The 12,396-nt window shown below is 40.3% G+C and overlaps 5 protein-coding genes across 20 annotated transcripts in view; 3 read left to right on the forward strand and 2 right to left on the reverse strand.

Moving 5' to 3' along the window:
- On the forward strand, window positions 1-5,057 carry LOC147643899 (uncharacterized). Of its 2 annotated transcripts, none has more exons than XM_086831921.1 (3): window positions 1-65; window positions 2,031-2,228; window positions 4,103-5,057. In XM_086831921.1, the coding sequence occupies exons 1-3, from the start codon at window positions 54-56 to the stop codon at window positions 4,241-4,243; spliced, it is 351 nt and encodes a 116-aa protein (XP_086688047.1). In that variant the 5' UTR covers window positions 1-53; the 3' UTR covers window positions 4,244-5,057. The 2 variants fall into 2 exon arrangements, with proteins under 2 accessions (XP_086688047.1, XP_086688046.1); XM_086831920.1 differs by lacking the exon at window positions 1-65 and adding an exon at window positions 1,225-1,393.
- Window positions 1,111-12,396, reverse strand: part of LOC110188202 (modifier of mdg4-like) — a 27,580-nt gene continuing 16,294 nt past the window's right edge. The window contains exons 5-8 of one of the 15 annotated variants that reach the window (XR_015271430.1): window positions 8,953-9,149; window positions 7,989-8,233; window positions 7,595-7,752; window positions 6,764-7,152 (exon numbers count right to left, since the gene is read on the reverse strand). Coding sequence is in view for 10 of the 15 variants with exons in the window: in XM_020957801.2 (XP_020813460.1) it covers window positions 6,853-7,152; window positions 7,595-7,752 (458 nt within the window). In the remaining 5 variants the exon portion in view is untranslated. Of the gene's footprint in view, window positions 1,751-1,948; window positions 3,402-3,504; window positions 3,914-4,012; window positions 4,828-5,315; window positions 6,650-6,763; window positions 7,153-7,594; window positions 7,753-7,847; window positions 8,234-8,337; window positions 8,615-8,952; window positions 9,150-9,272; window positions 10,059-12,396 lie in introns of those variants that run through there. The other 14 variants (XR_015271432.1, XR_015271431.1, XM_020957811.2 and 11 more) reach the window with 14 other exon arrangements.
- pre-mod(mdg4)-L lies at window positions 9,273-9,516 on the reverse strand. The gene has a single exon (XM_086831925.1). The coding sequence runs from the start codon at window positions 9,514-9,516 to the stop codon at window positions 9,346-9,348; it is 171 nt and encodes a 56-aa protein (XP_086688051.1). The 3' UTR covers window positions 9,273-9,345.
- On the forward strand, window positions 10,664-12,034 carry LOC110188205 (modifier of mdg4). The gene is made up of 3 exons (XM_020957833.2): window positions 10,664-10,682; window positions 11,128-11,295; window positions 11,387-12,034. Exons 1-3 carry the CDS (start codon window positions 10,664-10,666, stop codon window positions 11,878-11,880), a joined length of 681 nt encoding a protein of 226 aa, XP_020813492.2. The 3' UTR covers window positions 11,881-12,034.
- Window positions 11,520-12,396, forward strand: part of LOC110188203 (uncharacterized) — a 1,687-nt gene continuing 810 nt past the window's right edge. Inside the window, exon 1 of the mRNA XM_020957831.2 lies at window positions 11,520-12,352. Coding sequence (XP_020813490.1) covers window positions 12,172-12,352 — 181 coding nt within the window. The 5' untranslated portion in view covers window positions 11,520-12,171. The remainder of the gene's footprint in view (window positions 12,353-12,396) is intronic.

The following is a 12,396-nucleotide window of genomic DNA, read 5'->3' on the forward strand; positions in this document are numbered from 1 at the left end:
ATTTCACAGACTGAAAAGAAAAATAATAATAAAATAAATTATAAAATAATATAATGAATATTAAAGTGAGTCAAATAAAACATGTAGGAAATTTAGGAAAATGATAAACGTCACCCTAGATCGTTATCAATGGGATTACCTTCTCGTTTAAGCGATAAGTTAAAAATATTTTGAATTATTATTTAATATTATCAATATTATGGACGTTGTCTTATTTCCACAAAGTTAAAATAGTCTAACTACATAATATAAAAGCAGGATATAATACAATCATATGTGGAATTCTATATATTATGTGAACATACATAAATATGCTATGTATTTTATGAATTATCTATCTATCTATTTCTATGTTGATACTTTGATATTTGAAAATATTCCTGACAGTGTTTATACATTTTCCATTTTTCCCGTTTTTAAATAATGCTCACATATTTTTCGCAGCCATGTTATTAACGCAAACAAATGCGTGCAATACCAGATTAATATGTCGCTCTTAAGGAATTTATGAGACACATTTTAAGTGTCTGGAAAGCTGATTCAGCTTTTCTCTCATTCCACAGTTCTTGATCATTTTGCTTGGATATCGATTTGTGTAAACAAGAAAACCAAAGTTTACCCGAAGAATTAACAGAATCCGTCACATTGTGTGCGGTATCAATTTACGAACTTGCCATGCAACAGAAATAACAAAGACTTGTTGATATTTAGCGTTCGTTGACATACTGAGAACGTATAACCAAAGTATCTGTTTATAAAAAAACTGTTTATTGTCACTTAGTGCCCTTGGAAATACTGTTTTGTATACCCTTGCAGTGTATTATAATTTCAATCAGAAGTTTGTAACGCAAATATATAAATATATTTAATTCATATTGAATTAATTCATAGTGATCGAATTTTAATCTGCATACAAACTTCAGCGGGCCGAAGTTAGCTTCCTTACTTGTTTTTGGGTTAAACTAATTTATCTTTTCTTATATGTATGCATAACCAATACATTAAATACATTTTAATATAACTTCATTTAACTTACCTGGTATGAATATATCTTGAAACTTAACTGAAATATCTAAACGATGTAAAGAATAGGAGAAAAATACAAATACATTTTATGAAACTAAAAACTTTTTTTTATACATTCATTATTCATCATTCAAGTATTCCAAACTATTAAACGATAAACGCTTGATATATATTAATATCTCTGTTTCTTACCTGCTATATTGTAAGGGTACTTTATTAATTTTTGAAGTGATCCCTTCAAAACTTTAATAGAATGAAACATAATTCTATTCTAACATTTAAAAGACCTTCCATAAACGGAAAGCAAGTATTTCTAGTAATGATAATGTTTGATCAAGTGTTTAAATATAGCTTAGAAATCGTTACGGTAAGTTACGTAAGTGTGATAGTTAAAATGTTAAATATATAGTGTTTTTGAAGAAGGGAATGATTAAAAAACTCATATACAGTGGAAAACTCCTAGTAGTCTACGTCTTTTCACTATTCTCCGCAAGTGGATGATTAAGAGCGTCGTGATTGTGCTGTTGATTTTTAATAATCAGTTCTCCGGTCACTGAGCAGGTGATGATTCGAGCAGCGCAGCGCATATATCGGTTCCGGGCACATAGCCAGTAGGTCTTGGAGCCCCGCGAGTTGTTGCGGTAGTACTCGAATCCGCCCATCAGAAGTTTGGGTTTTCCTTTCGTGCCCTTGACAATCATGATGCCTTTCTTGCGAATAATATCTGAAAAGAGAGACAAATGTATAATTAATTAGTTTGAGTTCTTGAAAAAAGACCGAATAGATTATATATTAATATTAGCTTACAGTCAGTCGTCTAATTTCTTCTTCGGTTTATTATCTAAGTGTATTAAAGATTTCTTTATTCATATGCCTTTGTGGCTTAGTTTTAACTATAAAATAAATATGCAAACTGAGGCAATTGGGCATTTAGATTTATTTAATATCTATTTTGTTAATTGTCTCTCAGGTCAGATATGATGCGAGTGTTTTGCAAATTTCAGACGGTAGACCTCCTGGCCACTTTTCAGGACATGAGTGGTAGCCCGGACCTTGCAGTTGGCACTCCGATAGCGGGAGCAACGCCAATTGATGCTACTCTTCAGCTTCCTATCCATTACGAACTCGTGGTTGTCGATGACCAACTTCCGTTTTTTCTTTCGGGTGCTGCTAAAACTGGCCAAGCGCGCCATATCTGCAAGGTAAGAGCACAATGGGTTAGTAATAGAAAGCAAAGTCCTTAAGAAATAAGCTAGAAATTAAAATATATGTTGATTACACAGTGGTTGGACTTAATTTAAGTTTATTTTCTGTACATGAGTTTACATTAAATCGAAAATGAGATCATTGTATAAAGAGATTTGTTTAAGCTTAAAATAAATAATGTCCTGACTTAGTTTTTTTAGAGATCGTAAATAAATAAAATTAAAAAACTTTCTATGGTCAATTCTAAGCAATGATTTTTTTTTAATAAAACAATAATAATAAACTGCTTAGAATTGATTTTTTAAATAGATAAAAATTCGGTTTTACAAATCCCCAATCAATCCATAGAAATAATGTTAATAGACTGCCTTCGCCCTTGGCCAAATGGCTTATGATTGTGATTGCTAGTGTGCACAACCCTCCCCCCTAAGGTGTGAACTCTTCCGTGACACTTGAGTTGCGTGGTATACTGGGTGCAGCGCCAATAGATCTTGTTGTTTATACACTTTTCGCGAACGTAGGAGAAGTTGCGATGGATGAGCTGAACGCGTCCCTTTTGACTGACCACATAGCCAAATTTTTTGCCTAAAAAGTAGATGAAAATGTTACCGGTTAGTAAGAGATCATGATAAGCTATAATTAGGCAATGAGAATAAGTTTTCAAGAGTTATTCATTTGGCCTTAGTGATGAATTTTGCTTGCATTTATTCTTAATGAAAATGATCAACTTTTCGCTCTTCTCTAATGTACACCTAATGCTAACTAGACATCGTGCGAGGTCAGGTCGTGCAACTCCTCCTCGTGTAGATCGAAATTGACGTCGCCATCGACCTCCATTTCGCAGTCCATCTTGGCGGCCATTTGGCGCGATTCCCGCAGCGTCTGCGCCTTGCTGGAGCTGTACTTATTCCGCTTGAGCTCAGCGTGCATGTGCTCCGCCTTGTTGATAATGAACTTGGGAGGCGTCTCCTTCAGCATGGTAATGCGGGCAGGACACTTCAGCTTCTTGGTGGCCATCGAACTGCACCGCCACAAGATCTTCTTTTTGTTCTCGCTCATGATCAAGAAGCGAATGCCATTGGCCATAATGGCCGGTCGCCCGCGGAGCGATTGGGTGAAGAAAACCAGCACATCCTCCGGATTGGGAACCTCATCGTTGGCCAGCACAACTGAAATATTTTCATGGGAAGGAAAAAATTGATTAGTTGTGGTCTAAGCTATTAACAATTACAATTAAATCTTAGTAAATTGGACAATCAGGAAGGCTAAATGTATGATTCTTTCAGTTTTATTTATATCATCTACGAAACAGACTTAAATTACATATCGAAAAGGTGCGCCATGCTCTGGGGCAGGCTCATCACGTTAGACACCACCGGAGTTCTCATCCTTAAATTCGTTGACGTTCCAGCCGTGGCCTTTTCCTTGCGCTTCGGACGGATGTGACAGTGGTCATGGATCTGCCGGAAATCGTTGCTATTCGTCTTGCTCATGCAGATGAGCACTGGGCACTTGGTGTGGCGATAGTACCAATGGCAACGCCAATACAAATTCGTACGATTTGTATTGTTCCGGAAGAACTTCATACCGTCCAGCCAAAGGAGCTGACCACCGCGCTTAGATTGTGAGAAATGAATGTGTGGATTGCTGCCACGATACTGTCCATGGCCGTAGTCGATATCTGTAAGCATAACGGAATGCAGGAGAAATAAGTTAATAAATGATTGTTAAAGAACTATTAAATGGGTTAGGATTCATGAACTTATTTTAGGCATTGAAAAACGTTGTACAGTCTTCGGCTTTAATACATAGATTTCACACTCTTTTAAATCAACTTAGTGTTAAAAACTGCTTCTTATCTCGGCTACAGGTCCAAATTCCTCAGCTTCGGCTTTATTTCTGTCAAAGGTGGCGGCCCCCGAAGAACTGGCTCTCGATCACGAATCCTCGCAGCGGTTTCAGCTTCCTCAGGTTCATCATCTTCGTGACTCGCCCACTCGACGGGTGGTGATAACTTGGTCTCTCCGCCCTGCGGCAGCGGCTTAATCATAATATCATTACTCTCCGTGTGCTGATGTTGATGACACAGTCGCAGGATTAGAGAGGACTCATCATGGATGGCTATAGCGGGGCAGCGCTCCTTGTAGTAATTCCTACACTTCCAATACTGTAAATGACCGCGCTTCTTGTTTCGAAAGAAGCGGAATCCATTGATAACCAGTAGCTTGCCACCGTTCTTCTTTGAGTCCGCAAAGTCAATGTGAAAAGCTGAGGAACGGAAGAGAAATTACCGATTAGTAAGAGTCAATATGTCTTCAGTATGTAGCTTCTTATTTTAGGCACAACAATTTCAAGTACGGATTTAAGGAAAACTAGGATTTATTAAGTGTCTAGCGCTTGAACAGTATGAGCTTAAATGTAATCCTAGGACGACTCTATTGAGAGTGTCTTCTTCTCTCTCTTGATCAGGGAGGGCAAGGTGACATTGCTGGGAAACTTCCGGCTGTGATCGTGCTCATACGTGCTCTTGATGATGCGAGCCTGGGCATGTTTATCCAGAGCAGTGACCACGCGCGCTCTGCACACAGTCACGTCCTGTTGGATGGTTAAAAGGGAATATTGTTACAATATAGGCGTTAAAATGAAATAAAGTTATTATATTAAATCTTAATATCTACTAAGTATGGCAAAACTAAATTTTTTTAATTAGGGTTTATTTTTATTATATTATATTATAATTGTATTACTTTATCTAATACAGCTAATTGTATGATAAATCGCAAGAGCTTTTCTGAATAAAAATTTCCGTAAAGTTCCTACATCTCTACAATATTTGCCAAATATTTCAACTCGCCCGGAAATAGTTCGATATCTCTGGAGAAACATTAACACTTTTTTTTAAGTCGATTGTGAAAGATATTCTAGAACTGGAAAAACTATAAATATTTACTCTATACCATTAAAAATGTAAAAAAAAATTAGACAATTACAATAACATCTACATTACAATTTTATAGTGTCAAAAGAATTGATTTTTAAGTAAATTTCATGCATTTTTGAAATACAATTTTCCTAGAACTCACCTTTCTCGAACAGATCCAGTAGGTGCGAGAGGCCGAACATCGGTTTTTTACAAATTTCTCATTTTGAAACAACAGCACTGTCCTTCCTCGTTGTCCCGTTCCGAAAACAGCTAGTTCTGCAAAAATTAAGTAAATGATTAGTGAGAATGATGAAATAGGACTTGACATGTGATCCCTCTAAGAAATGTTGAATGGATGACAACTACACAGCTAGCTTTTAATCAAGATATAGTATGTATGTTTATTGAATTTGTTATATGCACTAAAGTAAGTATGGACGACTACACATGGTTGTGTACCCCCGAAATGGCTACGTAGGTGGGCTTATCCTTGTGTGTAATCATATACACAGGGCAATTAAACCGCTTATTCACACAACTCCAGTAGATGTTGTCCTCGTAGTTTCCTTGACGGCGATAGCGATTCCTGTCATAGATCAAAACATCACCGGTACGGGTTCGCTCGTAGCGAATGCGGTCCCAATCATCCAGAGTGCGAACGCACTTCGAATTGGTCGCTAGTCCACAACGGATCCGTTGTTTTCCCGATCCCTTAGTTTTAGGCAAGAAACTCTCGTTGCCATAGTCACCGAGGATGCTGGGATCGAGTTCGGTAAGAGCTGCAATATAAAGAAGAATAATGAATGGTATGGTTAGTATATATTGTATATAGCATGAGAAAATAACATAAATAAACGCAGAATAAAATAAAACAATAATAAATAAAAAGCGAAAAAATCATAATAAAACACCATAAGTTTAATTGTTATTCTTCATTTATAGGAATCACTCACCCGGGTTTACAGGATATCGCACAGGCTGCTTAACATTAAATATGTAAAATTGAAGTCCTTACAAATTATCATTTATTTAGTATACAAACGAAAGTAAATACTGGAAAAGTTTTATACATTTCGAAGAGACGTAGACACACATAAACAGTACCTAACTTAGTGTATTATTCGCAAGTTTCCTATGTTAAACAGTCAGCAAGAGAATGCATAAAGATTGTTCCTATCTTCCATCGATGTCCAGCTGTCTTCTACAAATGGTTGTGGGCTCCACTGACCGTGTACCGGGATTGTCCGTTCGGCATGACGTGCGTGATGACACGGGAGCGACATTGCTTGCGCCATCTGCTGCACTTCCAGTAGACTTTATCCTTGTAGGAGGCATTGCGCAGATACCGATGTTCGCCACAGTGCAGGACACAGCTGCCAGCAGGCGTCCTAATATATTGCACATCCTCCGTGTTCTTGGAAAACCGTGTACGCTTTAGCATCGGGTGTGCCTCAATCTCCTGTGGCAACGGCAAATGTATCACTTCATAGGAAACTAAAATTAAAGAACATTTAAAAGTATTAGTTGTAAATCCATAATATCATCATAGCCTAAGATAACAATATACCAAATTATTAGCACTTTCAGTAAGATTTAATCTTAAGAAACTGTCTTGCCATACGTAAACGTTTATTCAAGTTTTACATGTTAAGAAATAAAATCCAAAATTCAGGTTTAGAAAGTAAGAAGACCTCCAACTAATTCAATCGCTGCATATCCTCGATGCTTATGCTTATCGCTCCCAGCTCCAGGGAATATTCATCTTCTTCCTCCTCCGACTTTATGTCTGATATCTGATGTCTGATCCCTGATGGCAAACATTTTTGCCTCCTTGGCCTACTGGTCGTGCTGCGCGTATTGGTCACCATTGGAGGGCCACCCGATAGCCGCTTTTTCCGCCCTGTGTTGTGGCAAGTGTGATAGCATGACTCCAGCACAATCTTATGTACTCCATCAACGACATTAGTGACAACGCGAGCATTGCATTTAGTGCTGCCCTGCAAACAAAAATAGTTAAAAAGTCTAAGCATGTTAATTATATAAAGATGACAGTAAACAATGAGCCCTAAATTAATATTCTTATTGATTTATGGGAGCAATAAAATTGGAGAAGGTTATAAACTATATTAAAATTTTTGCAGCTTTCGATAATATCGAATATTTTTATCTTTAAGTTTGTATAAAACAAAGATAACGATTTTCCATAATAAATACTCTGGGCAGTTGGCACTCGGCATTACTAATAAATAAAATTTATATACATAAGTGTACCAAAACTTGAGAAAAGCTTAAATGTTCGACAATACGAAGAGGACATCATTTATCTTAATAAAAGAATAGATAGCTCTTATGGTAAAAATTTTCGACAACTGAATACTTTACTTAAATTCAGAATTTTTTTATAAATAAAATTCATTAAAATGTTATTTTCACACATACCTTCTTGGAGCATATCCAATAGGTTTTAAGGCCACTACGTCGATTTCGAACATAGTTGTGGCCATTAAATGCCAGTAGCTTGCAACCTCGTTGTCCTGTTGTGAAGGTTAGTAGGCTGTGTCTGATTGCTCCTTCAGCGTCGTCCAGATCCGAATATTCTGTAAAAAGCAACGACACAATTAGTTTTAGAACCTTAATAATCATTAAAGGTTTGAAATAAATGCAACAACCGATAAAAACAGAAACAACCGGATTGCTTTTTACACGTTCTTTATATTTTCTAATAAATAGTAATTAAATCTAAGTGCGCCGCTATTAGGCCACAAGCACACTGATTTGCTCTGGAATTATGAGTAAGATCAGTATTCAGCAGCCAGTGTGCGTGTGGACTTACACGTAGGTTTCTATGGCTGGGGTGGCTACGTTAGTAGGGCGGATGGTTGTGCTGGCCGCACTTTATGGTCACATCGTGGTCCTGCACGGTCACCACACGGGCCTTGCACTTGTGAGCTCCTGCCCGGGCGCACGACCAGTATGTCTTCGATCCGGTGGCCTTGTTCCGGGTAAAGGTGAACTCTCCAATCTTCAGCTTGCGACTCCCCCGGAAGCCCGTGATGTACGAGTAGTATGCGACGGAATCTGTGAATATAAAGTTAAAAATCGATTAGTGATATGTCCTGGCCGAAGGTAGAGCATAAAGTATTATAGTTATCAGGCAAACGTACGCAGCGGACACCGTCAACTTAGCTAAATTGAATTTTATTGAGTCAGTTTCATTAAAATTTACAGAGAGACTTAGGACTAGAGAGTTTAATGTGCTGTTGATGAACTGAGCGGATCAGCGTGAGATAGATTCTGCCGACGCTCTGCCCGGGACGCCGCCTCTGCCTCAGCCCGCTGGCGCTTCAGAGACCCGTACTTGCGCGCCTTCAAGATGACCTCGTGGTTGTGTTCGCTGTTCAGGATGGTCAAGGTGTCCTGTTTGGTTTTAAGCCGTGCCCGACAACGCAAGACGGCGAACTAAAAGATATATTTTTGAAAGGCTTTGAGATTAATACGATCCATCAAAACATCCAAGTGTTTAGTACATAAATTATAAAGTGTATTTACTCAGGATCTGTTGGACCAAAGGACTTTCTTGATTAGCTTAGTCTTTTTATTGTCTTATTAATATTTTTCCAATTATCGAGGTCACAAATTAACTGGTCAATAATTTTTAAGTAATTTTTTAAAGGTACAAGATAAGAAAATAAAAGGAATGTTTAGTTTACGTAAGCGGGCTCAAAGTTTATTTAAATTTCGCGATTAATGCAGCCTTATTTATGTTTTGTTTTATGTAATATAGATCATCCACTCACCTGACTACAGCGCCAGTAGGTGACATCGTCCCGGCAGATGTGGCGATTGAAAGTGTGCTGCTTGAGCATTATTTGCTTCGTACCATACTTGCTGACGATGAAGAATGGCGAGCTACTGTTGACGCCCACGGACGAGCCGCTGGCCAGCTGCATGGTGGCCTCGCCCAAGTCCACGCTGATCTGATAGTCGAACTTGGCTACAATGAGACCGATAAGATATGGAGAAGGTTCCTTGTTAGTTGGAAGATGGCTGGCTGACTGGTTGGATTATTATTGCAATAGGGACGCCTCGGAGTTAAACGTAAATAAAACACTTGGAATGCTTGCATGGTTCTCGATATATATATTGTACACATTTGATTTCGTGGACTATTATAGCTACACGCACACCCGCTAGGGAGGGCACTGAGGACAGAAGATGGCGTGGTCGTGATGCTTGGTGAGACGTGGCCGCTTGCTGAGCTCCACCAGGACGTAGAAGGCCCGGCAGTTGCGGGTCAAGCAGTGGTAGTATGTGCGGTACTGCATGGCACGCGTTTTCTTGTACGATCTCCCGTTGACCATCAGGAACTCGCCCTGGGCCGTCCGTTTGAACCTGACGCCATTATGCGTTTTTTTAGCTGGAGATTAGAGAGTTACATACGTGATGAGATGGGAGGGTGATACATGCGGTAGATGATCTCTTAGCCTATGAGCGCATCATGCAACTAAAGTGTCTACTACAAAGATCATTTCGGTTTATGTTTCGGCTAATTCTCTCTATTCTATTTTTTTTTTTTCTTAATATTGCGGACAGAAGGCCACTTTGGGCAGGAGCTTGGCCGGCACATTGGTGCCCAGGAATCGCGGCGGATGATTGTGGGGCTTCTTGCCGAGCTTAATACCGCCATCGAACTTGGTGATGGCCCGCGCGGAGCACTTGTTCTCGGTCAGCCGCTTGCCATTGCCATCGGAACAGATCCAGTTGACGGTGGACCGGAAGCTGGCCTCCTTCTTGTACATGTATCCATTAAAGACCAGGTTGAAGCCCTGCTTCTGGTTGCGCAGAAAGAAGTAGTCGTGCTTCTCGATCCACACACCGCGGGAAACGTCCCCGATGTATTGGCCTGCAATGGTGGAGGGTGGAGCATTACTGGATGTGTTGCCTCTGGTGGTCAACTGGGGATCTTAGTAGGCCCAACCCAGAAAAACACAGGGACTGAAGCGGTGCTGAACGAACGATTTATTGCAGGATATACTTGATATACTCTAGATTATGAATTAAAACTTACACGAGCCTTAATTTATGTAAATTATTTACTTGTTTATGTATTCTGACTAGTGTAACTTAAGCTGTGTTAGCTAACTCACCCACAATCGGTACTTTATTGGTTGATTACAGACCAGCTGTGGTGCATTTTCACTTTGCTAAATAACACAATAACATTTTATTCACTAAAAAACCACTAATTTTCCCTTTTTTGGAGGGATTCTTCTGTTGAGCGACGCCAACAATAACAACACTGATGCCACCTCGCTGTACACCCACTCACAACCGAGACACACACAAAAACGCGAGCGTATGGCTTACAGACACTAAACACTGCACATTTCATGTTGTATATATTGTATACTTCACTTTTTATTATGTTATTTACGTTTGACCACAATTTGTTTGCAAAAAAACAGTTTAATTTCCACGGCGAAAAATGTGAGAACAACTACAACAAAGATGGCGTGCAAAAGGTGCTGTAAGGCGCAGTGGTATCGAATATACAATCGATTAGGCCGCGCCCAGTCCGGCAACGCTGTGCATCTACGCTGCAACTGTACATTTTATGTTTTTTCTCGCTTTTCACGTGATTTATATGGGGACTTGAAAAAAGAGCACCGTATAGATTTTGTTCGTTGGTCATGGTTATTAGCCACGGAAATTGGAAGGAAACCAGTGACCGGTCTGAAAGTTCGCAGTCTGGCAGCACTCTGGCCTACCTTAGTCTGGCCACTCTGTCGTGTTTTTCAACAATTTACTATTTTAATTTTAATCTTATTTGATTTAGACCTGCTTATAAACCAATAAACGGCTGCAAGACCGGCCAGAAACGCTTTTCAGTTGTTTTATTTTCGTTTTCGCTCAAGGCGACTCAGTTTGACATTGATGCTTTAACCTGTTGCACTTCTTTCTCCATTCCACAGCCGCCACATCCGCATCGGCAGCGATCGCAGTGCCTCCGCGAAAACGCGGCAGACCCAAGACAAAAGTTGAAGATGCGACACCAAAGCCGAAGCTTCTGGACAAATTGCGGGCGGCCACCGAGAACGAGGCGAACAGCGAACCGGCGGTGTACGCCTCCACCACCAAGGGTAAGTTGGAGGAATCCAATTGCTGTTGCTGCACCTGTTGCTGGTGTCTAATCTAATTGGTTCTGGTTGCTCTACTCCTCTCCCCACACAGGCGGTGTCAAGCTGATCTTCGACGGCCACTTGTTCAAGTTCTCGTTCCGCAAGGCGGACTTCTCGGTATTCCAGTGCTGCTACCGCGAGCACGGTGAGGAGTGCAAGGTGCGGGTGGTGTGCGACCAGAAGCGGGTGTTCCCCTACGATGGCGAGCACATGCACTTCATGCAGGCCAGCGACAAGAGCTGCCTGCCTTCGCAGTTCATGCCTGGGGAATCCGGGGCCATTGCAACGATGGACACCAGCAGGGATCGAAAGCCAATGATTAGAAACAAAGCTAAGCTGGAGGAATCTGAGCCTGAAGCCGAACCCGAGGAGGAAATCGAAGAGTTTGAGATTCAGGAGATCGACGAACTCGAGCTAGACGAATCGTCGGCGGTGGCCGAGGAGAAGTCCCCTGCTAAGGAGCCGGCCGCAGAGGTGGATCCGAATGATTTCCGCGAGAAGATCAAGCGACGCCTGCAGAAGGCTTTGCAGAACAAGAAGAAGTGACACCGATAGTGCCTAAGCGCCAACAATTATATATATATTTTTCTTTATTCTTCAATTGGGTTTCCAATTTATATATTTTTACATCAATTCACGTACATACATACAATAGTTAAGCTTTTCTTAATAAAATGATGAGAATAAATCCAGAGAAAAACAGTTAACACTTAGCACGTAAGCGCTAAACGAGCTCAGCGATATTAATATGTTACCCCAGTATGATCGACCGATAAATAACCATTATCTTTCCGTATTTTTTCAGTCACTCAACATGTTCGGAACTGTGGCCCGCAGATGTTCCTGATAAGCCGCAAGGGCGGCACTCTGCTGACCATCAACAACTTCATCTACCGCTCCAATCTTAAGTTTTTCGGCAAGAGCAACAACATTCTCTACTGGGAGTGTGTCCAAAACCGATCGGTCAAATGCCGCAGTCGCCTGAAAACCATCGGCGATGATCTCTATGTGACCAATGGTCAGTGCTCCGAAAGTAATCTTCTTTTTGTAAGCTAATAGCTT

This window comes from Drosophila serrata, unplaced genomic scaffold (genome assembly GCF_035046125.1).
Source record: "Drosophila serrata isolate PLE 108 unplaced genomic scaffold, ASM3504612v1 contig_241, whole genome shotgun sequence".
Lineage (NCBI taxonomy): Eukaryota > Metazoa > Arthropoda > Insecta > Diptera > Drosophilidae > Drosophila > Drosophila serrata.